Source organism: Mus musculus, chromosome 10 (genome assembly GCF_000001635.26).
Source record: "Mus musculus strain C57BL/6J chromosome 10, GRCm38.p6 C57BL/6J".
Lineage (NCBI taxonomy): Eukaryota > Metazoa > Chordata > Mammalia > Rodentia > Muridae > Mus > Mus musculus.
Genome location: NC_000076.6, coordinates 80,016,644 through 80,040,108, shown reverse-complemented (window position 1 = coordinate 80,040,108; position 23,465 = coordinate 80,016,644). Strand labels below are relative to the sequence as shown.

The 23,465-nt window shown below is 55.0% G+C and overlaps 2 protein-coding genes across 8 annotated transcripts; one reads left to right on the top strand and one right to left on the bottom strand.

Moving 5' to 3' along the window:
- Positions 1 to 449: 449 nt before the first annotated feature.
- Polr2e (polymerase (RNA) II (DNA directed) polypeptide E) lies at positions 450 to 4,156 on the top strand. Its single transcript, NM_025554.2, has 7 exons — positions 450 to 526; positions 1,496 to 1,670; positions 2,725 to 2,921; positions 3,136 to 3,194; positions 3,267 to 3,345; positions 3,511 to 3,582; positions 3,808 to 4,156. Exons 1-6 carry the CDS (start codon positions 470 to 472, stop codon positions 3,574 to 3,576), a joined length of 633 nt encoding a protein of 210 aa, NP_079830.2. The 5' UTR covers positions 450 to 469; the 3' UTR covers positions 3,577 to 3,582; positions 3,808 to 4,156.
- A 4,481-nt stretch (positions 4,157 to 8,637) lies between these two features.
- Positions 8,638 to 23,437, bottom strand: Arhgap45 (Rho GTPase activating protein 45). 7 transcript variants are annotated; one of them, NM_001142701.1, is made up of 23 exons: positions 23,191 to 23,437; positions 22,005 to 22,329; positions 19,276 to 19,419; positions 19,074 to 19,158; positions 18,915 to 18,987; positions 18,654 to 18,720; positions 18,426 to 18,563; positions 18,250 to 18,314; positions 17,922 to 18,032; positions 17,754 to 17,834; positions 15,258 to 15,446; positions 14,563 to 14,700; positions 13,763 to 13,953; positions 13,552 to 13,676; positions 13,375 to 13,452; positions 13,182 to 13,286; positions 12,904 to 13,076; positions 12,382 to 12,570; positions 12,151 to 12,288; positions 11,226 to 11,452; positions 10,926 to 11,136; positions 9,733 to 9,820; positions 8,638 to 9,377 (listed from the first exon to the last, which is right to left on the bottom strand). In NM_001142701.1, exons 1-23 carry the CDS (start codon positions 23,281 to 23,283, stop codon positions 9,061 to 9,063), a joined length of 3,351 nt encoding a protein of 1,116 aa, NP_001136173.1. In that variant the 5' UTR covers positions 23,284 to 23,437; the 3' UTR covers positions 8,638 to 9,060. The 7 variants fall into 7 exon arrangements, 6 of the variants coding, with proteins under 6 accessions (NP_001136173.1, NP_081797.1, NP_001334003.1 ...); XR_001779599.2 differs by having other exon boundaries at positions 8,639 to 9,377; positions 13,359 to 13,452; positions 23,006 to 23,383; NM_001347074.1 differs by having other exon boundaries at positions 8,639 to 9,377; positions 23,006 to 23,194.
- Between the last annotated feature and the right edge of the window lie 28 nt (positions 23,438 to 23,465).

The following is a 23,465-nucleotide window of genomic DNA, read 5'->3' as shown; positions in this document are numbered from 1 at the left end:
AATAAAAACTTGTATAAAAAGGGAAATTGAGGCACATGAACCTGGCTGTTCATCACTGGTCTCTTGCTTTCTTTCGAGACAGGGTTTTCTCTGTAGACCTGGCTATAGAGCAGGCTGGCCTCGAACTCACAGATCTGCTTGCCGAGGACGGGGATTAAAGGCGTGGACTACAGCCCGGGAGACGCCTAAGGGAGGGAAATAAAACTGTTATCAGGTCAAGTATCGCGAGATCTTCCCGACGCGCGACACCGCCCCGGTGAAGGCTGGGGCTGCCCAACGCGCAGCCTGTCGTGGAAAGTAGGTTTATTCCGGCGTTCACCTTAGACAGCACGAACCTGGGCGGGGGCCTTCCCAGCCCTTGGCGCAGGCGCACTGCCGGGGGGCGGGGGGCATTTTGTGCGTCCGGCGCAGGCTCCGTGCTGGCAGCTCCACGAGCGCGCGTGCACAGTTGTTTGGGAAGCGCGACAGCATGGACGACGAGGAGGAGACCTACCGGCTGTGGAAGATCCGCAAGACGATCATGCAGGTGATCAAGCGTGAGGAGCTTTATGCGAGCGAGCGTTCAGTTGCGGACTAACTGCGGGTTGTCCGCCGAGGCCCGCCTCCCGCAGGGGCCAATCCTCCTGGATTGGAATGCATCCCCGTTTAAAGTGTGGAGCCCACCCACGCTGGCTTCAACTCTTAGAAATCCTACTGCTTCCACCTCCTAACTCTGCCTCAGGGGAAAAGGCCTGGGTGGGCTCCGTTTCGGGAGAGGGGGCTGCTGCGTGGTCACACTTGGTTTTATGCGAGCTAGGTAGCCGCCCACACGAAAGCTATCAACCATCTGTAACCCCAGTTCCAGGGGATCTGACGCCCTGTCCTGATCTCTGGGGACTCCAGACACACATAGGATGAAAAAACAGTATTTTTAAAAACAGAACAAGCCGGTATGATGGTACACGCCTTTAATCCCAGCACTCTGGAGGCAGAAGCAAGCGAATCTCTTTAAATTAGAAGTCAGCCTCATCTACATAGTGATTTCCAGAATAGACAAAGTCACGCAGAGAAACCCTGTCTTGAAAAAGAAAAAGGGAATAAAAGAAAAAATTCTTGGTTGTTTTGAGTTGAACACATGAGACACCATTATTAGATAAAGAGGTATGCATAGTTTTGACTTATGCTGTGTTGGTGGAGCCCAGGGCCACCTCATGCCTGTTCCTCAGCCCTGATCCTGGATGATGCTCTAGTCTCCCTCATCAGGAACACTCAAGACTGGGGACAGGAAGGTGCCTGTATTCAGAAGGTTGCCTACAGTTGCCAGGGGATTAATCCCAGCCTGCTCCACTGAGGTTGGGGGGAGGAGAGGCTTGGCCGGGCCGCTGTGGTCTGAGCCTATACAGAGTTTGGGTACTGCTGGATCAGTTCAGTGTTAGTCCCCAGCCTCGGCCATTCAGGGTCAGGTCTGCGAGCTAAGTGCTCAGGCTGACTGCCTCTTTGCCTCTTGTCTCTGCAGCTGTGTCATGACCGTGGCTACCTGGTGACCCAGGATGAACTGGACCAGACACTTGAGGAATTCAAGGCGCAGTTTGGGGACAAGCCCAGCGAAGGACGGCCAAGGCGCACAGACCTCACGGTGCTGGTGGCCCACAACGATGACCCCACAGACCAGATGTTTGTGTTCTTCCCAGGTGAGGCCCTTGGGCTGGCAGGAGTGGTCTCCTCCAGGCCCTGGCTCAGGTGCCAGTGAATGCATGTCCCACTCTGGCCTAACGCTGCCTGTAAGATTGTGGCAGCTGCCTGCTTTTGTCCCTGTCTCCCCTGGGAAGCCTCCCTTTTGCTGGTGTCGTTTTCATCCCATAAGCCCCAGAACCAGCTCTCAGCCCTCCACCCCCTGGCTCCTATATGCTGTATTCTATAGCTTCTGCCTGGGAGTCCCAGGGCCAGCTATGCCACCCCCACACCCCCTGTGTGCTGTATTCTACAGCTTCTGCCAGCAGCGCAGGTGTCTTGTGGGAGTGAAGGCTATTGGGGAGCCCAGGACCTCCCTGTGCAGCTACATTCAGTCTCCCCAGACAGCTTGCCTCTTTTAATACCTAATGCTTTGTGGCCCCGGGACCTGGTTTTTAGTGTGAGAATTGGGGGGTGCGGGGATGGGCATGGTAGCATATGCCTGTAAGCCCAGTGTTTGAGAGGCAGAGGCAGGCAGTCGAGGCCAGCCTGGTCTATACAATGACTTCCGGGACAACTATGGAGGGCATTGGTTCTCAGCCTTCCTGATGCTGGGACCCCTTAGTACACTTCACATTGTGACCTCCAACCATAAAATCTTCATTGCTAATTCATAACTAATTTTGCTACTATTATGAGTCATAATGTAAATATACCTGTGTTTATCCAGCAATTTGCAAACTAGGTGGCCTGGGTCTGCTCCTGCGCTCTGCCTGAGGAGACAAGGCTAGCCTCATGTAGACACAGGGTCCATCTCTTGGTCAGTCAGTTTCTCCTTGAGGCTGTCTAAGCTGACAGTACCATATCCCCCAAACCCCAGAGCTGCTGAGAGCCCCCACCCCCGTTCCAGGGGGGCCGCAGTTCCTGCATACCCTGCAGCTTCTGCAGTGATAGCTGAGCCCCCTGGCAGCCCCATCATGGCTGCCTTGATGTTCTAGTCTTCCCTTGCAAGCAGAGAAACTAAGACCACAGGCTCCAGTAGTGAGTGTGAGGGTGGTGCTTGTGTGCCCGCAGAGGAGCCCAAGGTGGGCATCAAGACCATCAAGGTATACTGCCAGCGCATGCAGGAGGAAAACATCACACGGGCGCTGATTGTGGTGCAGCAGGGCATGACGCCCTCCGCCAAGCAGTCCCTGGTGGACATGGCCCCGAAGTATGTGCTGGAACAGTTTCTACAGCAGGAGCTGCTCATCAATATCACAGAGCACGAGGTGTGTGTGGTGGGGTGGGGCGTAGTGCTGCCTGCATCCAGGACACGGGCCGGGGCGGGGTGCTTCCCCGGTTTTGGCCCTGAGCATCCAACTTGGTGATATTAATAGCCTGGTTTTGTCCTCTGTCCCAGCCCCATGACAATACCCATTAGTCTGTTGGTCTGTTGAAGTTCCTGATGGCCGCGTGCCTGTGGGTGGGTCTCTGTCTCCACAGCTAGTCCCTGAGCACGTGGTCATGACAAAGGAGGAGGTGACTGAACTGCTGGCTCGATAGTATCCTTTACTCTGTCCCCACACCCCCCTCACCCCAGCGCTGCCCGCCAGCTGCTTCCTTGACTGTTCTAGCAAGCTTCGTGAGAGCCAGCTACCCAGAATCCAGGCCGGGGACCCAGTGGCACGGTACTTTGGGATCAAGCGAGGGCAGGTGAGAAGCCACAGTGGTTGTTCCCCTCCTAGGCCCTTTGGGAATTATTGGATCTCCCTGGTTCCTCCATCTCCTCCCTGTCTCTGAGGCCAAGACCACCATTGCCATAGGCCAGTGGTCCCAAGGCCCTGCCACCACCACTCCCTCGCCTGCCTGCTCCCACAGGTCGTGAAGATCATCCGCCCCAGTGAGACGGCTGGCCGCTACATCACCTACCGCCTGGTGCAGTAGCCGCAGGTGAGCCCAGCACTGCCCAGATGAGCCTGCTACTTGTCCTTGACCCGGTAGAGGGTCAGAGCTGCACCCACAAAAATAAAATGTAACGGGAGGGTAGGCTTGAATCCTAATGCCCAGGGGCAAAGGCAGGCAGATGTCTGTGAGTTCCAGACCAGCCAGGGCTACATAGTAAGCCTCAGAAAGCAAGCAAACAAACAAACCCAAAACAACCCATACTCTTGCCAGGGGAAACCTAGTGCTCAGAGACTGAAGCAGGAGGATTGCTGCACATCTGTGGACTCCTTCTCGGTGTGAGTGTCTCCAGGAAAACAATGAAGAGGAACCCACAGCTGCACCGCATGCAGGGAAACCCAGAGCCCACTGCTCTGCACAGCACCCTGACAGCTGTGGGCCACAGCCTGTGGGTCATAACTGGATTGCCTTTTGACTGACGGGTTCCGTCCTGGCCATTGTCGCAGGATGAGTGACTCCAGAGCTGCAGCCACACCCCCACTCCTTACTCCAGGGTCACTGTTCTGTTCAGAGTTCTCCATTCTCGAAGGACTCTCCTGAGAATTAAAGGATACTTTGATAAGTTACTGTGGTGCAATCCTAGAGAGCCTTGGCTCAGGGTGCGTTCTGTCCCTCCTGGAGCTCCCAGTTGCTCCTGCCTGAGCGGCCAGGGCCTTGCCACTCTTGCTCTGTGGAGTGGTTTCCGAAGACACACTTGAGTTACCACACAGCAGACTCCCTGTTGTGGAACTGTGGAGGGACTTGTACCATGCAATTGCCAGGCTCCTGGGCCACACCCAGCCCTTCCTATCCACTTTGAGGTTTGAGAGAGGGCAGTACAGGGGCTTCCTGAGTGACTGGGGTGACCCTTCAGTCCATGCTCTCCTGCCCATCTCTGTGCTGAGGTGGTAGAGTCCCATCCTGTGCTCAGATTGGCCTAGAAGCTGAGCCTCCTGCCTCCGGCTCACCTATGCTCTACCCCAAGGTACCAGCTAACGGCCCAAGTCCCCTCCCTTCCTTACACAGCTCAGTAGTGCTGGCTATGTTCATGAGGTCCTGCAGCAATCAGGACAGCAATTCCAGGACAGTATGTCAGCCATGTTAGTGCCGTCAGCCAGCCAGCCAACCCTGCCTCTCCAGCATTCAGGAGTTCGCTTCCTGTTCTGGTCTCCTGCCATTGTCCCACACTGTTGTCTTTGTCTGCGTCTCGAGCAGGGTGTCCCTAGGGTTTTGCCACACTGGCTGCTGCTAGAGCCTCATGTCTGTTGATGGCTGCGTGATACTGGGCTTGTCGCACGTAGCATTGCTGTGTCTGGCACACACCAGGGGGGTTGGGGGGGGGGGGTTCATGTGCTGAAATCAGATGGCTCCAGTTTGGGACAAGGTCCCCCAGTATGTGTAACCCAGGCTTCCCTGAGACTTAAAAACCTCCCTCCCTCAGCCTCCTGTGTGCTGGGCTGAAAGGTGTGTGCTACCACAAATAGGTTACAAACATTTGGTTTTGCCCTCTGCCCTGCTTGTGTGTGGAGGTGAGGATAGCCAGGTTGTCAGCCAGGGAGCTTCCTGGGCGTCTACCTCCCATCTTGCTCCTAGGAAGCTGAGATTAGATGTTCAATATGGCTCCTGCTTCCATGTGTCTCCTGCCCTGGCTGTTCTCGAACCAGGCCGGCCTCGAACTCAGAAACACGCCTGCCTCTGCCTCCCAAGCGCTGGGATTAAAGGCATGCGTCACCACTGCCCGGCTCTCTCACAGGTCTTCTGGAGGTGAGAGCCAGGCCTGTGTGGCTTGGAGCTCAGAGTTCTACCTTCCTCTGCTCTATCACACCCAGCTTTTTACCTTTTGTCTGACTTCTGAGGATGCCTGCTGTTCCCATCCCCAGAACTGAAGTTACAGATGGTTGTGGACCAACATGTGGGTGCTGGGAGCTGAACCTGGGAGAATGGCCTGTGCCCTTACCTCTGTGCCAGGTCTTAAAGCCAACTCCATCCTTTTCTTTTTGTTTATTTTTTAAAAATATTTCTTTATGTAAGTGTTCTTTCTTTATACACACCAGAAGAGGGCAACAGATGGTTGTGAGCCTCCCTGTGGATTCTGGGAATTGAACTCAGAATCTCTGGAAGATCAGTCATTGCTCCTAACCACTGAGCCATTCCTTTCCATATTTTCTTAGACACACATTGGTCACATTGAGCTCTCCAGAGGGCTTCAGTGCACCTGACCCTGTGTCCTACAGTAGGGTGGAATCCTCAAAGGCAGCCTGAGAGCTGCTGATTCCTGGTCCTCCTGCAGAGCTGTGGGCACCTCAGGTCATGAGACGAGTCTGAGATTTCTGGAGTTCCCAGCAGGCTTCCCCTCCTGTCTGTAGGAGGATGAGTCTGCCCTCTAGAGGAACACTCAGATTCATCCTGGCCAAAACCTGCCAGGCCTAGAAGGGCGTGGAAGTCTCCCTCCCAGAGGCCCTCACTCGGAGTGTTGGGGTCCCTGTAGGCAGGAGCAGGGAAGGGATAGAGTTTGTGCCTCCAAGGGGCACAGCTTCAGTGTGGGCAGATGGAGAATGGAGACAGGTGACACTGAAGGGTCTCACTTAGTTCTTTGGTCACCACAGGCTAAGGGCCGAGAGTAAGCTTAGCTAAAGTTCACCCTCTCTGAAGTCACACAAGAAGAGCCAGGGAGTCCACTGTGTCCCTCAGCCTTTGGTGGGTGTGACTTGAACACCCGTCTAGCATTGGGAAGCCCTGGGTTTTATGCTCAGCGCTGCACTGTCAACTTCCTAGCAGCCCCACCTTGGTGGCTTTTTATGACCTATACTGTTTGACTTACTGAATAGGGCACACCACTTCTCAGCCTCTGGGCAAGGTTCTCGTGACTTTCAAGTAAGTCAGGATCAGGGTGTGGCTCAATGGGTCAGTCATGGGGGCGGGAGGGGGGGAGGGCTTGTTTCAATTCCAAAATAGTGCAAGGCAGTGCATGAGCCATCTCTAATCTGAGCACTTGGGGAGGGGGCTCTGTGAGTTCCAGACGACCCAGGGCCACATAGACCCGGCATAAAAACAAACAACTTCAAAAGAAGAAGCCAAATTGTATGATTATGAGGTTAACAAATACATTCACTGGCAACCAACCATGTGTTAGTTCCTCTCTTGAAGAAGAACTGAGTCCAGACTACCTTCATGTCTGGGTCCTGGCCTGGGGCCAAGACATTTTGTTTACCAAGATCAGGGCAGCCCCTGAAGTGCTTACCACAACTCTGTCCTGACCATCTCTGAGTCACCCTGCACTCAGGCATTTTATCTGTGCCTGTGGTGTGCTGCAGGCTTCTGGCTGACCCTTCAACAGGAAGCCCCCCAGAGAAAGCCCCACCCCAGGAAGAAAGGCCCCTTCCCCTCTTGCTGATAGCAGGATGGGTGAGAATTCTCTTGACTCCTGTCCTTGGGATAACAAGCTGGCTTCTCCTTTCCAGCATCTCTAGCCTTCAATTCACCACGTAGCTGAGGACCATGAACTTTGGATCTGTGCTGCCCCATCCCCCAAACCTCACCTCGTGTCCGTGTCCGGTGAGCTGGGATGACAGGCGTGCCCCACCCCAGCTTCTCAAGGACCTGGGGATTCCCCTGGGTCAGGCAAGCACAGTCCTTGCTGCAAAGTGGCATTTCTTCTGAGACCTGCACACTGAGTTGATGTGGGGAGTGTCCTAGGGCCACCTATGTGTGAGGACAGGGGCTGAGAAGGGTGGCAGGTGCTACTCGCCCCTCCCGAGGCTGAAGCTCTGCAGGACAGGGTTTCTTCCCCAGAACTACAAAAAATAAATGAAATGTAGTTTGTAAACAAAGAACAAAACCCACAAAAAGACTGGCATGGTGGCGACATGCCTTTGATCCTAGCACTCAGGAGGCAGAGACAAGCCAGCCTGGTCTACAGAATGAGTTCCAGGACAGCCAAAGCTATGTAGAGAGATCCTGTCTCAAAAAGCCAAAAACTAAAAATAAATAAAATGTAGTTGGCAGACTGGGTATAGCGTACAGACAGCTGTCATCCCCACACTTGGTTTGCTGAACCTGGAGGATGCTGTTAATCAAGATTAGCCTGGACTACAGGCTAGTCCTCCAGACGTTGAAGGGGCTTGCTGCCAGCCTGACAACCCACATTTAATCCTCAGAGGCAGCATAGTGGGAGGAGAGAACTGTAAGCTGTCCTCTGACCTCTCCAGCGTCTGTACAAACAGCATACACTACAAATAATAAAAACAAGAGACAGCGACATCCCTGCATCACGCAGCCAGGAAATCACAGAGGAACCTAGAGCCCTGGTCAAACTCAAGACCTTAAACTACTAAACCATAAAATTAAAGCAAGAACCTGAGCCTGGGCTCAGTGGATAAAGCACTTGCATGCGTGGAACCCTGTCGTCCTAGCACTCTGGAGGTAGAGGCAGGAGGGAGGATTGGTAGTTTAAGGTCTTCTTTGGCCACACAGCAAGTTCGAGGCCAGCCTCTGAAATCCTGTCTCAAAAGGGAAAAAGTAAAACAAAACAAAGAAACCAACCAACAAACAAAAACTGTACTTGCACACTCTTCTGGGCAGCTCTGCCTCAACTGGTCAGAAATTGTCACAAGTGTGTGTTCAGGACTGCCTGACTTAATAGCTCCCCAGAGTTGCTGTCACAGGATGGTCCCCACAGCTTGGGCCACCTCCTGAGCCTTTGCTTGAACTGGACTCAGAAAACAGACCAAGGAAGATGGATTTAAAATGTAGGCCAGTCCCTCGAGAGCCCTGGCTGCCCTCGCACAGCGCAGGTGCAGGATCTGGGCCCTCTGCTCACCTCTGCAGGCACAGCATGAGCATGACTCACAGACCCATAGGCAAAACACGAACTCACAAAGTAAATGTTACAAAAGCAAGATGCAGTTCGGTGTTGTGGCACTTGCCTTTCATTCCAGTGGGTAGGATGCTGAAGGAGGCAGATCCCTGTGAGTTCAAGGCCAGCCTAATCTAAATAAGGGGCTTTAGGATAGCCAGGGCTCCAAATGAGACCCTGTCTGAGAAGCAAAAGAACAAGATCGGGCTGTGGCAGTTGGTTAAGAAGTTTATTTCAAGAAAATTGTGAGTTCATGTGGAAAGCTCCTTTACTGCTCCTTGGGAGAGACCCACTGTGTGCCCCCACCCGTCTGTCCATGTCCAGCCTCCTGCAAGATTCCTGAAGCCAGAGCCACCTCCAGCTCCACACACAGAGGTCAGGGCTGTACCCGCTCAGACACATCCAGACTGATGGGGACCATGGGAGAGATGAGGCCATCATGGGAATCTGCAGCTGCATCCCCACAGGCACACAAAGGCCAGGCAACTCCATCTGGGACTGTTATCCATCTGTGTCCATGGTACCAGGGAGCCCTGATCTCCCTGAAGTTCCTCGGCATTGTGAGGAACACCCCCCTCCCCCCGAGTCAAAGGCTGACATTGAGCTGATGGTCCCTGCCATCACCACCCAGCTCAGACGAACTGTGGCTGCCGCTCCTGACTGGTGCCACCTGTGATCTGCCCTCCTCGGAGCCGCATGGTGGGCAGAGGGGCCCGTGATGTGTTGTTGGACTGGTTGGTGTTGAAGTGACACAGCCACGGACCCGGGGCTCCATCCTCACCCTCCAGCTGTTCCTCACTGCCACTATGGCTCTGGGGACCTTCCTCCAGGCCTGCCTCGGTCTGCTCCAGGAAACTGAGGCGGTGTAGAGCACTGGCGTCCGAGGATGAAAGGGGGTCAGAAGCGTCTTCCAGCTCAGAGTCCGAGTCATTAGATGCCGCGTGAGATTCTGGGGCCAAGAGAAGAGGACACAGGGAGGGATGAGGGGAGATGAGCGTGAGCGCGAGTCTGGAGTGCGCAGGCACACACACACACACACACACACACACACACACACAGACCTAAAGACAGGAGAGAAACATGTCTTGTGACCAAGACGAAGCCATATGAGACTCCGTTCTTTCCCCTCTGCTGGCTCTGCTGTGGGTCTACAGACACAGGCCCGCCTCTCCACCCTCCGTCCCCTCCCTGGGATGGGTGGCCACTAACACAGTATGGGAAAAGGCAGTTCATGAGAACAACCCATCATGACAGTGACGCGGCGTGACCTGACCACCCTGTGGTCTGTGGGCCCCACTCCTCACCTCGGCTTCCGTCCTCTGCCTCCTCCTGCAGGGGGAAGACAATGCCCTCAGCAGACTCCAGCTGGCCACACTGGGTGGATGCCCCCTCCTGAATTGAGAAAAGGTGGGGCTAGCTCCAGCATGCCCCACCTCTGCTTCTAGCCTTCATGTATGTAATCTTTATTTTTAGTGTTTGGGTGTTTTGACTGCACAGATCTACAGGTACTGTGTGCTTGTGTGTATCCTCTCTGCTCATGAAGGCAAAAGACTGCGTCTGATATACTGGAAATTAAAGTCACAGACAATTGTGAGCTGACCCTTGAGAGCTGAGAAAAGAATCCAGCCGTCTGCAATAGGAACTGGAACTTGGAGTGCTAAGCCTGACCATCTCCAACCCCTTCACCCAGAAACTTCTCCGTGGGTTGGTCTTGTGAGACAGGATTTCTCTGTGTAGCCCTTGCTGTCCAGAAACTCACTCTGTAGAACAGGCAGCCCTCAAATTCACAGAGATCCTCCTGCCTCTGCCTCCTGCCAGCTGGAACTAAACGTGTGTGCCTCTACTAGGCAGCTCAGACTTATTTTTTTAATTTTTTTTTAAGATTTATTTATTGATTATATGTAAGTACACTGTAGCTGTCCTCAGACACTCCAGAAGAGGGTGTCAGATCTCGTTACAGATGGTTGTGAGCCACCGTGTGGTTGCTGGGAATTGAACTCAGGATCTTCGGAAGAGCAGTCAGTGCTCTTAACCACTGAGCCATCTCTCTAGCCCCCTTTTTTAACTTCTTAATAATTTACTTCGTTGAGATAGGGTCTCAATATATATCCTTGGCTGGCCTGGAACCCTCTATGTAAACCATAGTAGTCTGGAATTCATAGAGTTGTACCTGCCTCTGCCTCCCCAGTGCTGTAATTAAAAGTGGTGTTTGTTTGTTTTTGGATACAGCAACATAAGGTTCTCATGTAGCCCAGGCTAGCTTCAAACTTGTTCTGTAGCTGGCGCTAGCCTTGAAGCCCTTGCCCTCCTCCCTCCATTCCTGAGTCCTGGGATGAGAAGCCCACATAGCAACCTGGCTTACTGGTGCTGGCGATGGAACCAGAACCCAGGGCTTCCTGTAAGCTGGTCCAGCGCTCTACTACTGAGATGGGCCCAGAATCCTGCGAGCATATTTGTGTCACTTCCCTATAGCCTAAGGGGCTTCCACCTCCCTTACCTGGCTGCCAGGCGCCTCCTCTGGCTCCTCCTCAAAGACCAGGCCGTAGTGGACAATCAGAGTCTCAATAACTCGGGCCTGGTGGGGATAATCCACCAGAGAAGAGAGGGACACGGTGGCGTCAGTGGGTCGAGGCCGCAACAGTGTGGGCCCGAAAACGATGCCCAGGTTCCCAGGGGTCATCTTGTTATCCTGCTCCATTTCCACGATCCTGGGGAGGGGCAGAGTTGGGTGTAGGTGGGTGTGGCTCCGGGACACCCCCACCCCCAGTCAGCTCTTGCACCACACAGGGACCCTCACCTTCGCAAGTGCTTCAGCAGGTATAAGAGTGTGGCCCGGTTTTCGGCTGGCAGATCCTGCATGAGCTCACGCAGGCGGCCCACCATAGCCAAGGTTGCAGCCTCACTCTCGGACCCACCCTGCCGACCCCGGCTCGCTGCCTTAGCTTCGGCTTCGGCCTTTAGGCTGTCCTTAGCTAGTCCCACCAGCTCATGGTAGAAGCGAAAAGAGATAAGGGGCTCCGGTAGCTGCAGGGTGACACATTTAGAGAGAGGTCACTGGGCCTGGCCTAGCCAACTTGAGTACCTGACGAGCCCCTCCCCCTGCCAGGTCCTGGTCAAGCCTACCACCTTAAGTCCGGTCTGGCCTCAGACCTGCTAGAGGCTTGTCCATCAACGTTAGCCACGCCCACCACTGCAAGAGCCCCACTGTACTACACTCACAATTCCCCATCCATTCCTGTACCAGTCACCCCCTGCCTATCCACCTCTAGGCACGCCCACCAGCTCAGAACCTTTCTGGCTCCAGCCCAGCTCTGACCACGCCCATCGTGCTTGGGTCCCACCCACTGCAGTGTCTGGGTCCACCTCATCCATGCTTCAAACCTTCACTAGTCCTAGCAATGCCTGGTGGCTGATCCAACCTAGTTTTAGCTCCACCAATACAGAGTGACTGAAGCCCATCACCATGCCGCTGCTCAGGCTCCATAGCCATACCCACCCAGCAATTGCCACGCCTATTAGCATAGAATGTGACCCTCTCCCATTTACAATACCACCCCACCCGTCCCCATGCACACACCTGCCCCCCCCCCCCAATAGTCTCTAGCAAACTCACAGTAGAGGCCCATCCAGCCCAGCCTCTAACTGTCCCCTACCATGCTAATGCCCCGCCCCTGCTCCACCCTGGCCACGCCCTTCCCACAGTTCATCCAGGTTGGCCTCACCTGCCGCAGGTATAGCTTTAGGACGTTGCTGATGTCGTGGGGTGAGGCCTGTGACAACTCCACCAACTCTTTGCCATTCTCAAAAGCCTGGCACAGCTTCTCCACACGCGTTTTCACGCCATTGACCCGGTAGATCCCCTGGGGAACCAACAGTCACTCTCAAGCCTAGCATTGCACCAGCTCTGGGTCCTCTGGGTTCTCCACTAAACCGCTCTTTTCCCAGGACCTCACCTTGGTGTGCAGTGCCCGCCGCTCAATCTCACAGACACATTTTTTGACAATGAAGGGCACCCCATCAGGGGTGCTGAGGGCTGCCTGGCTGAAGTCTTGTCCAAAGAGCTGCAGGCGGCCCTGAAGCTTCTTGTGGCCACACTGGATGGCCAGGGTCTCCAAACACTTTTTGTGACAAGCCAGACAGCACTGAGGGATGACAAAATGTCACTTTTCCAGACATCTACTGTAAATGCTGGGCCCCACTTCCACAATCCTGGGGCCTTTGCCCTGTAGGATCCCTGCACCTGGAGAACCTTGTCAGACCTAAAACCTCCCCTGCCTTTCACGGGCTATTTTGATCTTTCTGAGACAGGGTGTCATGTAGCCCAGGTTGGCTCAGACTTGCTCTGTAGCCAAGGATGACTCTGAAGTCCTGATACTGGAACCGGAACCTAGAGCTTTACACTTGCATGACCAGCCCCTGATCTACTCACTGAGCCTCAGTCCTGATCCGTGATGACACCCAGGGCACCCACACACCTCTTCACATTCAGCTCCTTGGAAGTACACATAGCTGTTACACTCTCTGCACTTGGCTGGCGTGCGCAGTTTGCGAAGTCGGTGTGTGCGGGCTGCCTTGGACAATCCCACATGGCGGAAGGGTCCACTGGGCATGGCCACAGGTAACTCGGGGTCCATGCCATTGAGGTCAGCTGCAGACAGGTTGGAAAGCCAGTGTCACTGGGACAGCTGAAGGCCAGCTGGATAAATCACGTTTAAATTCCTCCCATTGTCGGGGCTCACTGGGGGCCCCTCACCTGAATCAAAGGCGGAAGCTACCAAGCCAGCTTCCTGATCCCCCAGCTCCTCACTGGATGACATCGTCCCACTGGAAGATGTTCGATCGAACTTCTTCAAGTCCCCTAAATAGAAAACAGTTGTGAAACACTGGAGCCAGGCTGGCCCTGCCTGGGGCTCCCCTGTGTGACACGCACCCAGGTGCCACTTCACCTGAGCTGGTGTCCAGACCAACTTCGGTGTCTGAGATGGAGATGGGCCAGGACTTATGAACCTGGTGACCTCGTCCCCCTGCAGGGTGAGAGAGAGATGAAGAAAGTGTGCCCCCGCCCCCCAACAGCAACGGCCATCAGAATGCAGCATCCACTCTGTGTGCTTGCATATGCTCACCCCTGTGGTCCTTGTTGGGTGCTGCCTCAGAGGTGCCACCTTCCTCGGGGGGACTACCAGCAGCTTCGGGTCCTGAAGCATCACCAGGGTTGAAGCTGCCCTTCCGTGTACGCATGATTGGGGACCTAGTGGTGGGGGTCAGTAAGAGGCCTCCCCAGGTCTACCACCCACACTCCCACTAGATGCATGTGGCTGCACAGGGTGAAGGTACCAGGAGTTGTTAGAGACATAAGGCTCAAAGTCGTAGCGCACGTCCGGCTCCTCGCCTCTCTGCAGCTGACGCACGTGAGATGCGTACTGTTGGCCCGGGTCATATAGTTTGCTGCTCTCGCACAGCATCTGGAAGTTCACGGGCAGCGGTGCTGTCTGCATGTGCATCAGCTGGTAGTAGGAGATGGTGGCCTGGAGGAGATGTGCTCGTCAAGGGCTAGACCACGCCCACAGCCACGCCCACATCAAGTCCCTCCCACAGTCCAGCCCCTATAGCACTCCATCCCAAACCACACCCATTGTATAGCACCCACCAGACCCTCCTCCTGTCTGCTGCCCAAACCCTCTACTCCCATAGAGTTCACACTAGACAAGGACCGTCTCGTGGCACTTTGCCTGTTGCCCCAACCCATCTACTAAGCCACACCCTTCAACTTTGAAAAAACTAACACCCAGCCCCTGCACTCTGCCCAAAGTCCCATCACTGCTCCTTCAAACACTGCCCCTTGCACAGTTCACCTTCAGCTTCAGGACACCCTCCCGTGGCCACGCTACCCTTGCTGGGACCCTGCTGCATTATCCAGCTTGTAACAGACCAGACCAATCCCTCCCGGTGACCTCTGCTGCTGTGAAAGGGTTTTGCCCTGCCCCGCTCCATCTATCCACTGTTCTATGCCACTAGAATCACCGTGCCAAACCAAACCCTGCCCACATTATGCCCCGCCCATTTAGCAAATACACCAAATCCCGCTCATTGCCCCCACCCCTCCAAGTTCAGCCCACCCAGTGCCCATAACACACCGACTTAATGGTCTGATCACTCTGCCTGATGACCTCCTGAATCTGCCGCAGCGCAGTCACCTTTGTGTCCTCCAGCTCCTGCTTCTGTGTCTTTGCGTCTGCCACGCATGTGCGGTAAGTGGCCATGGCCTCCTCGGCCTGAAGGATTGGTTAGGGGCAAGGGCCAGTTGAGGGTATTGACACAGAAATCCAGGAGAGACCATTATGGTGTGTAGAACTGTCACCAGAGTAACTAGAGACCCTGAGGGATAGCCTGGGAAATTTAGGGATACTGTCTCTAGATAAAATTTAAGAGGTAGGCCAAAGGTAAGGCTCAGAAGTGGAGTTCTTGCCTAAAATCCCCTAGTGAGGGGCTGGGGCGTGGTCAGGGGCGGAGCCCCGCCTAGAATCCCCCAGTGAGGGGCTGGGGCGTGTTCAGGGTGGAGCACTTGTTCTTATGATGAGTGTGGAAAGGCCTAGAGATCCATTCTCAGTACAGCCAAAAACTAAATAAAGAAACAGTAAAGGGTCATATAGTTTGCTGCTCTTGCACAGCATCTGGAAGTTCACGGGCAGCAGTGCTGTCTGCATGTGCATCAGCTGGTAGTAGGGGCGGTGACATAGGCCTGGAGGTGGCAACTACATGCATGTCCCCTGGAGGCACCTCTCTCTTCCAGGATTCCTCCGCCTCACACGCCCCAGCCCTGCTAATGCACCTTGTTTTTGGCCTCTTCCTCCAGTCTGCGCCTCTTGTCCAGGGCCTTAGAGGCCGCAGTCCCTGCGCCTGGGCCTGTGCCCTGTTGTTCCTCCTCAGCCTTGGCCACCTGGAGCCGGGCCTTGTCGTGGTCTTCACAGCGTTGTTTGTAGCCCTGTTTGGCCTTGCGCAGGTTGGCCTCTGCCTCTTGCTGTGAGAGGAGAGAGGATCCAGCTTGTGCCTCACCCTGGCTCTGCACACCCTCCCTCCTCACCAGCAAGGACCCCACATTCCCAGCAAGCCAGCAGGGGACCATTGACAGCACACACTGGCAGCATCTGCAGTAGGACCCCACGGGGAAACTGAGGCACGACTCAGAGCTGAACAAAAAACACAAACTGAAACACATCTCCCCTCTCCCCATGCCTGGTCTCGGTAAGTTTCACTTCCTGTCTTACAGATGAAAACAGAGAGCCGCCCAGGCAGGAAGCCTAGCACCCTGGGGTGACAGGAAGCACTGAGTCACAAAGTAACTGGTCTGGGTGGGGAGAGCCCACACCCCACAGTCTGAAAGTCAGAACCTAGACATGAAGAATAGGGACTGTAGGGGATACTCCAGGGTCTCAGAGGAAGAGCTCACATTAAGCCTGGATTCTCAAAACAAACAAACAAACCTCAAGCCAGGCAGTGGTGCACACCTTTAATCCCAGCACTAGGAAGGCAGAGGCAGGTGGATCTCTGGGAGTTCAAGGCCTGCCAGGTCTACAGAGCAAGTTCCAGGACAACCAGGACTACACAGAGATGTTGCCCCGAAAAACCCAAAATACAAATAGACAGACAGACAGGCAGACAGACAGACAGATAGTCCTCACAGCAAAGCTAGGAGCTGCTGCTGCCAGCACAGCGGTTCTCAACCTGTGGGTCACGACCCCTTTAGGTCGGGGAGCAGCATATCAGATATCATGATTCATAACAGTAGCAAAATTAGTTATGAAGCAGCAACACATCAAATTCATGGCTGTGGGCCAGCACAACATGTGCTGTATTTATTATAGGGTCGCAGGCTGCATTAGGAATAGGAAGCCTGAGAACCACTGTCTGGGTGGGTAGAGGCACTTGTCCCCAAGCCGAAGGACCTCAATCCAATCCCTGCGCCCGCATGGTGGAAGGAGAGAACTCACCTCCACCAGCTGTTCTCTGACCTCCCGATAACGCTGTGGCATTTCCATCCCCACCCACCCACTAAGCAAACAACTGTAAACAATATCTGAAAACTCTACTGGCTTTTTTTTTTTTTTTTTTTTTTTTTAGACAAGGTCTTTCTACACAGCTCTCGCTATCCTGAACTCACTATGTAACCCAGGCTGGCCTTGAACTCCCAGAGATCTGCCTGCCTCTGCCTCCTAGTGTTAAAACTAAACAGTTCCCACCAGCCTGTCCTGATAGCTTTTTAAAAAATGTCAAATTAGTACAATTAAAGTATCAAATGACAAAATTTGAGGGAGGGACTCCCAACAGTATTGTAGTTTGTATTCCATAATATGTACAGAGCTCTCGGAAATCAATAACAATCCCCTGTGTCATCTACTCTGAGCAGAGAATATAGACAGAGAGGATTCACAGAAACTGAGAAGAGGGGCTGGAGCTGCGAGGGAAGCAGGTGCCTGCCCCCAATGACTCATTCATTTTCGAACTCCAATCAGAGACAGGGGTGGGGGGCGCAGGCTTGTTACCGTGAGGCTGGACACCATCTCTGTCTGCTGTGTATCTGTCAGTTTTGAGGCAGAGCCTCACTATGCAGCCCTGACTGGACCAGGACAGAGAGCCTCCTGCCTCTGCCTCCCGAGTACTAGGATTAAAGGCAGGCACCACTACCGGCCACACCCCCACACACATCTTGTTTTCTGAGACAGGTGTCCCAGTGAGCCCAGATTCAGTTAGGCTTTCTGGCTATGGAGCCCGAGAACCACCCATCCCACCTGGGTTGGGTGCTGGGGTTCCAGGTGCAGGATGCCATGCCTGGTTTTTGTCCCCCCCGCCTTGGTTTTTCGAGACAGGGTTTCTCTGTGTAGCCCTGGCTATCCTGGAACTCACTCTGTAGACCAGGCTGGCCTCGAACTCAGAAATCCACCTGCCTCTGCCTCCTGAGTGCTGGGATTAAAGGCGTGTGCCACCTCGCCTGGCTGCCATTCCTGGTTTTATGGGGATGCTAACCCCGTGACTCAGGACCCCATGTTCTCCTGTCAGGTGCTTTACCCACTGAGGCATGCCCCCCAGGCCACCTCCATGCCTTTAAATGCCCCAAAAGAAAAATGGGGTACATGGAGTGTGCACCAACCGAGGCGGGGACTGCACTCTTTTCTCTCCGAATTTCTGAACAGCTGACAATGTGTGGGACTCTTGAGTGCCCTGCTGGGGCTGGTTGTCTCAGCATCTCAGCAATGACTGCTCTTGCAAGCACAGGGAACCTGCATCGACCAACGAGGGGGGCACTGGCCACAACCCCCGCTGCCCTTACCAGCTTCCTCTGTGCTCGATGCCAAGATTCTTTGATCTCCTTCCTGCGCCTCTCATGCTCCAACCGCCGCAGCGTCAGGGGCTAAGGGAGGCAGGGACAGACTGTGAGTGCCAAACTGGTGGGTGGCATCTGCAGCGGGCAGGCCACCTTACCTCAGGCACAGCCCACCTGCATGAAGGTCTGGGTCTGCAGTGTGCCCGCTGCCTGCACCATGCCGTGGCCAAACTCCAAATCTTGTTCCAGGGCCAGTGAGTAGATGGACAAGAGAGGCATGTGGGGCTGTGGGGCAGGACAGCCAGTCACCAGGATGAGGACAGAGGGATCCCAGCACCCTTCAGCCACTCTTAGCAACCGATGGGCATCCTCCTTCTCCCAAGGGCATCCAGCAGAAGCCCTTGGGAGGAGGAGGAGGAGGAGGAGGAGGAGGAGGAGGGAGCGGCCACGCCTATCAAACTCCTATGCATCCCTCTCCCCACACCTGTTTCCCCCAACCCACCTCGTGTGTGACGCTCTGTCTGCAGTTGTGGACAACCTTCTGGAGACCTTTGGCGAATTCCATCTCTACCAAAGAATGGGGTGCAGAGTGAGGCTTTGGAAACAGCCTTCCCTAGACCCCCCCCACCCCACCCTGCCCCTCCCATCCACCCCACCCCAGGTGTCTCAGTCGCTCACCCAGGGTGGTCCTCTTCTCCAGGTAGCTGATGAGGTCCTTCATGTACCTGGCCATGTCTTTTGCATACTGCAGTGCAGCGTCCACACCCCCTTCGCATCGCTGCAGAAGCATGTCCACCTCTTCGGGGGGCAGGCAACCTTTGGGGGCCAGTGCTCAGTCCGGAAGTCCACACCTCTCGAGGCCCCGCCACCTCCTGCCTCCCCAGCCCCACACCCGGAGACACTCACCTTCTTCACATTCCTCCACGTTATGTGGGGGCCCCTCCGTGCCAGCCCCATAAAGGTTCTCCATGGACTGTGTGAGGAACCACGTTCTGTTCAGGCCTCGCCTCTGCCCTGCCCCTCTTTAGCTCTAACACCCTCGACAGCTCCTCAGAGAGACCCAGCCCAGGAGATAGTCACACAGCTGAGCCAGGTGCCCACCCTGTGGGAGATGGCCACTCCTTCCCACAAACACCTTGACCTGGATGTGAGCTGCTGGCTGCTCACCTGGCTGGGGTCCCCCGGAGGCACCGCCAGGAGAGTACTGCTGTCCACTTCACCCAAAAGGAACTCGGACACACTGCAGGGCCAGGGGGAGTCATTCCAGAGGTCCACATCAGCCATACTCCCGAACTCCACTCTGCCCCCCACAGGCCCCGAGCTCACGTGCAGCTGAAGGACACCGCAATGGTTTCCAGAGCCTTCTCAAATTCCCTCTTATCTGATTCATTGTTGCATTCATAATGAAAGGCTGAGAGGCAGACGAGGGGGGGGTGTGTTTGTCAAATGCCTATGCACCCTTCAAAACCCCACGACAGAGATCCCCTCTTCTGGGAAACCCTCCCACTGTGGACCTCACCGGACTGACCTTTGACCTTGGCAATGAGTGTACCAGCGGCTGTGAGTGTCTCCACGGTGTTGAGGAGTGGGTATCTGGAGATGACCTGGCGCATGACTCGCAGAGCTTCACCCAGGCACTCATGGGCCAGTGGCCGGCGGGCCTCGAGAAGGTCTGCCGGGCAGAGTTAGCATGGGTGAAAAGGAAGAGGCTGGCCCCAGTCTTTCCAGATGGGGAAACTGAGGCAGGGGTGGACAGAAGAGACGATTTTCCCAAGCAAGTTCATTAACTTTACTCTTTCCTGGACTTACACCCCGCTGGCCCTGCAGATGTGCACAGTGAGGGAAAGCCACTTGTCAGTAGTCACCCAGCTTTCTGTGGAAGGAGGACCTTGCCGGGCTTTTGTGTCATTATACCTCTGAGCAGCAGGGAGCCACGGAAAGCATCAGAGCCAGAGGACGGGCGTCCCATCTAGATGCTGAACAAGCCTTAACACTGTCCCTGTGCAGTTCAGGCCAGCCTCTGCCTCCCCAACGCTATGAGATCACACCACAGCCCTCCATCCTCAAAGGCCCTCATTTGGAAGGCGGAGATTTTTGACTGTTTTTTCCGCCGTTGCACAGTGCAGGCAAGCCCAAGACCTTATGCGACATGATAGGACATTGAAGACCGTAGCTCCTCAAACCCGAATCTGAAAAAGTTCCCTGGCCTCCTGCAGACACCAAGGCCCCGGTGGAATGCCACCCCGGAGGCCATTCCCTCCACGTTTTTGGTGGTCAGAATCTGAGCCCATGTCGGGAGTTGCACTCCGATCCAGGAATCCCCGAATTCTGGTTGGGAAGCCGCGCCCCCTCCTGGGGCATTCCAGGCACGTACCCTCTGGGCAGCTGGGGTCCCTGCGGCCCCTCACATGGGCCACCTCAAGGCAGGATGGAACCTGAGATGCAGCCAAGAGGGGTGAAGAGCTCCTGGGCACCCTGGGGTTGTGCCAAGGCCCTGAACAGGCCACGTGTGCAGGGTCCTAGCCTTAAGTGGGGGGACCCACATCCTGCACTGTCCTCTCACCTCGGGCGCGAGTCTGGCAGCACAGGGGGTCATGGTCCAGCGCTGGATGCAGAGTCCCACAGACACACATTGCTCAGTAATGTATGGAGGGACAGAACGCTAGTACGTGGTCAAGGGACCTGGGTCCTCAGTGCCTAGGAGTTCTTAGGGGGGGATAGCCGACAGCCAAACCGGCTTAGGCCGGTCATCAGGCCCCGCCTCTCTCTGGGAACAACCCCACCCCTCATATCTCCATAGGCTAGCTCAAGGGCTGTTCCCTAACCACAGAGGAGGAATTTGACTGGATGTGAGGGTGGGGTTTTCAGGTAAACTGAGGCTGGGAGTTGGATGCTCAGGGCAGAGGAAGGCTTCAGAGAAAGAGCCTTTGAGGGTCCTGTGTCCACCCCCAGTTGTAGCCTTAAATGCACCGGAATCTCTGGGGACTCTGTTCTTGTCCTGTTTTAAAAAAAACCCAGGCCCAGAGCCTGGTACACGCAGAGCACCAGCGCATGTCCTATACAGGCTTGTGGGTCACAGTTAGCTGATGACCCCACGCATGCGGACCAGGTCTCCAAGGATGCCTGGGTAAAGAAAGGCCGGAGATTAAGATTTCCCCAGAAAAGCAGACTCAGCCTCCACCGGGGAGTCCAGATAAGCCCAGGGGCTCTCCAGGAGGGAGTGGCCTGCACAGGCTCCTGGGTGAGGGCAGACCCAGCCTCCACCTCCCTGGATCTCTCTGGATCTGTGGGAGGGAGTGACTGGGAGGACTGGAGCTGCGTGCTGGGCACAGCTCTGACAAGTGGTTTCCGGGGAGCAGCGGGGGGGGGGGGCGGGGGGGGCTGAGTCTGGTGCCCGACCCATCTCACTGAGCTGCCAGAGACAAACAGGAAGGAGGTGAAAATAACTCTGGAGGAAACGGACGGAGCCATCATCAACTGCATGCAGGAGAAAACGGAACGGGGCCACTCACTTCCAGTACCTCCCGTGGCCTCTGCTTTAACACCTTCCGTGTTCTGCAGTCCCCCAGTGCTGCAGCCAGGGTCCTTCTGCCTCTGCAGCCCTCTGTCCTCACACAGTGCTCCTTACATACAACCTCAGTTTCTATGTATCTGAGCAAATGCCTAAGACATTCCCCCTGTAGGACCAGGCACGCCAGCAAACTCCTACACATCCTTCAGAACTTTAGTTGACACATGCACTTCTTTTCATCCTATTTGAAACCTCCTCATATCCCCCCCCCGCCCTTTTTCTTCTTCTACCTTTTTTTTTTTTTTTTTTTTTTTTTGGCTTTTCGAGACAGGGTTTTTCTGTATAGCCCTGTCTGTCCTGGAACTCACTTTGTAGACCAGGCTGGCCTTGAACTCAGAAATCCACCTGCCTCTGCCTCCCAAGTGCTGGGATTAAAGGCGTGCGCCACTTCTCTCTCTCTCTCTCTTTCTCTTTCTTTCTTTCTTTCTTTCTTTCTTTCTTTCTTTCTTTCTTTCTTTCTTCCTTCCTTCCTTCCTTCCTTCCTTCCTTCCTTCCTTTCTTTCTTTCTTTCTTTCTTTCTTTCTTTCTTTCTTTCTTTCATTCTTTCTGAGTCAGGGTCTCACTGTAATTCTGGCTGACCTGCATAAGACTCAAGTGTAGACTCACAGAGATCCTCCTGCCTGAGTGCTGGGCTGAGAGGCTGCCCACCTCCTGCCCTCCCTCCGTGCTGCTCTGAAGATCCTCACCGTCCTGCAGCACACACTCCTTGAGCTTCTCCAAGCCCTCAGCAAAGCGGGCCACATCCGCCAGCAGGGTTGAGATGTCTTCTACGCCATCAGGGAAAGCTCCCTCAGTGGGTAACTCTGCCGGACTGGCCGCAGAAAGGGGGCTTCGGTACCCACGGCCCAGGGTCCAGGTGGCAGTGCCCGAGAGCGGGAAGCCTGCTGCACTGGCATGGCGGCTCAGGCTGGTGGGTCTTTTGAGTGTCCCTGTGCCCTTGGCTACCGTGGACAGGGATGTGGCTGGTGGCTCCAGGCCGGGAGCTTCTGTCCAATCCTTCCTGGGCAGCTCCTAGGTATGCATAGGGAAGAGGAGTCAAGGGGATCCCCCATCCCAGACACTGCCTCAGTTTCCCCAGAAAGTCCTCACAGGGGTCAGAGGTCAGTGGGCAGAGAATTTTAAGCTCCCCCCCCCCCACCTGTTACCCAACATCCTCCTGTCTATAGCTTTCACAAACAACCGTCCCTACCCAAACCACAGCCAGAGGCGGGGCCTGTGGGGCACAGGAGGGAGGGGGCACCCCACTTCCTGGTGGGGGTGGGGAGGACTCTTGTGAGTCTCTAACCCTGTAGCCACCCCAGATACCTCTACGGGTGTCCACTTTCTAAAAACATGGATAACTTCTGTGACCTGAAAAGATCATCAGGCTCCTGTGTCTCAGGACACCCCCAGACCTAGTAGAGGTACCCCTAAACCTCACAAATTCTCAAAAGCTCAGCAGGCAGCAGCAGGTCCTGGAGAAACTTGGAGACCCCCCCAATCTGCTCTGTACACCTGCACCCCAGTTCAACACCAGTTCCCCATTGGCTTTCAGAACCCTAAAATTGCCCAGACCCCATATTACAGTGTAGTCACTAGACTCCAATACCAGTTCTACCCACTACCCACAACCGTCATTGGCACACGACGGGGACATCCCTCATCAAGATGGGTGACTTGGTTGCCACCCAAGGCCATCCCTACCTACCGTAATGCGGCCTCCTAGGTTCAGGCCACTCCTTGTCGCCGGCCATTCTGCCTGGTGTGGACTATAGCTGGCCCGGTTCCCCCAGCGTGGACCCAGCATGGTGTTGTAGTTGCATGCTATGCCCATCAGTGACCACAGGCTGTGGGTGTCATCCTGGGTCCCCACCCGCTCTGTGCCCCACTCACCCCTGAGGAGGACTGCGGGTTGGGGCTCCCCGCGCGGTTCTTTTTGGAAATAGAGGGAGTTTTCATAAGTTCTCGCTTCTTCCGAGAGAACATGGTGGAGTCAGCCCCAGTGGCCCTAGGTGAGGACAGGCGGGCAACGGCAGGGTGGGAGTCTGGGGGTGGTCTCAGTCCTGCAACTCCTGGTGCAGGCTGTCTCTGGACCACATTGCTCAGGGCCACCCCCTCCCCAGCTGTCAGAGCCACACGTGACTGGCTTGGCTCTCATTGGCGCATAA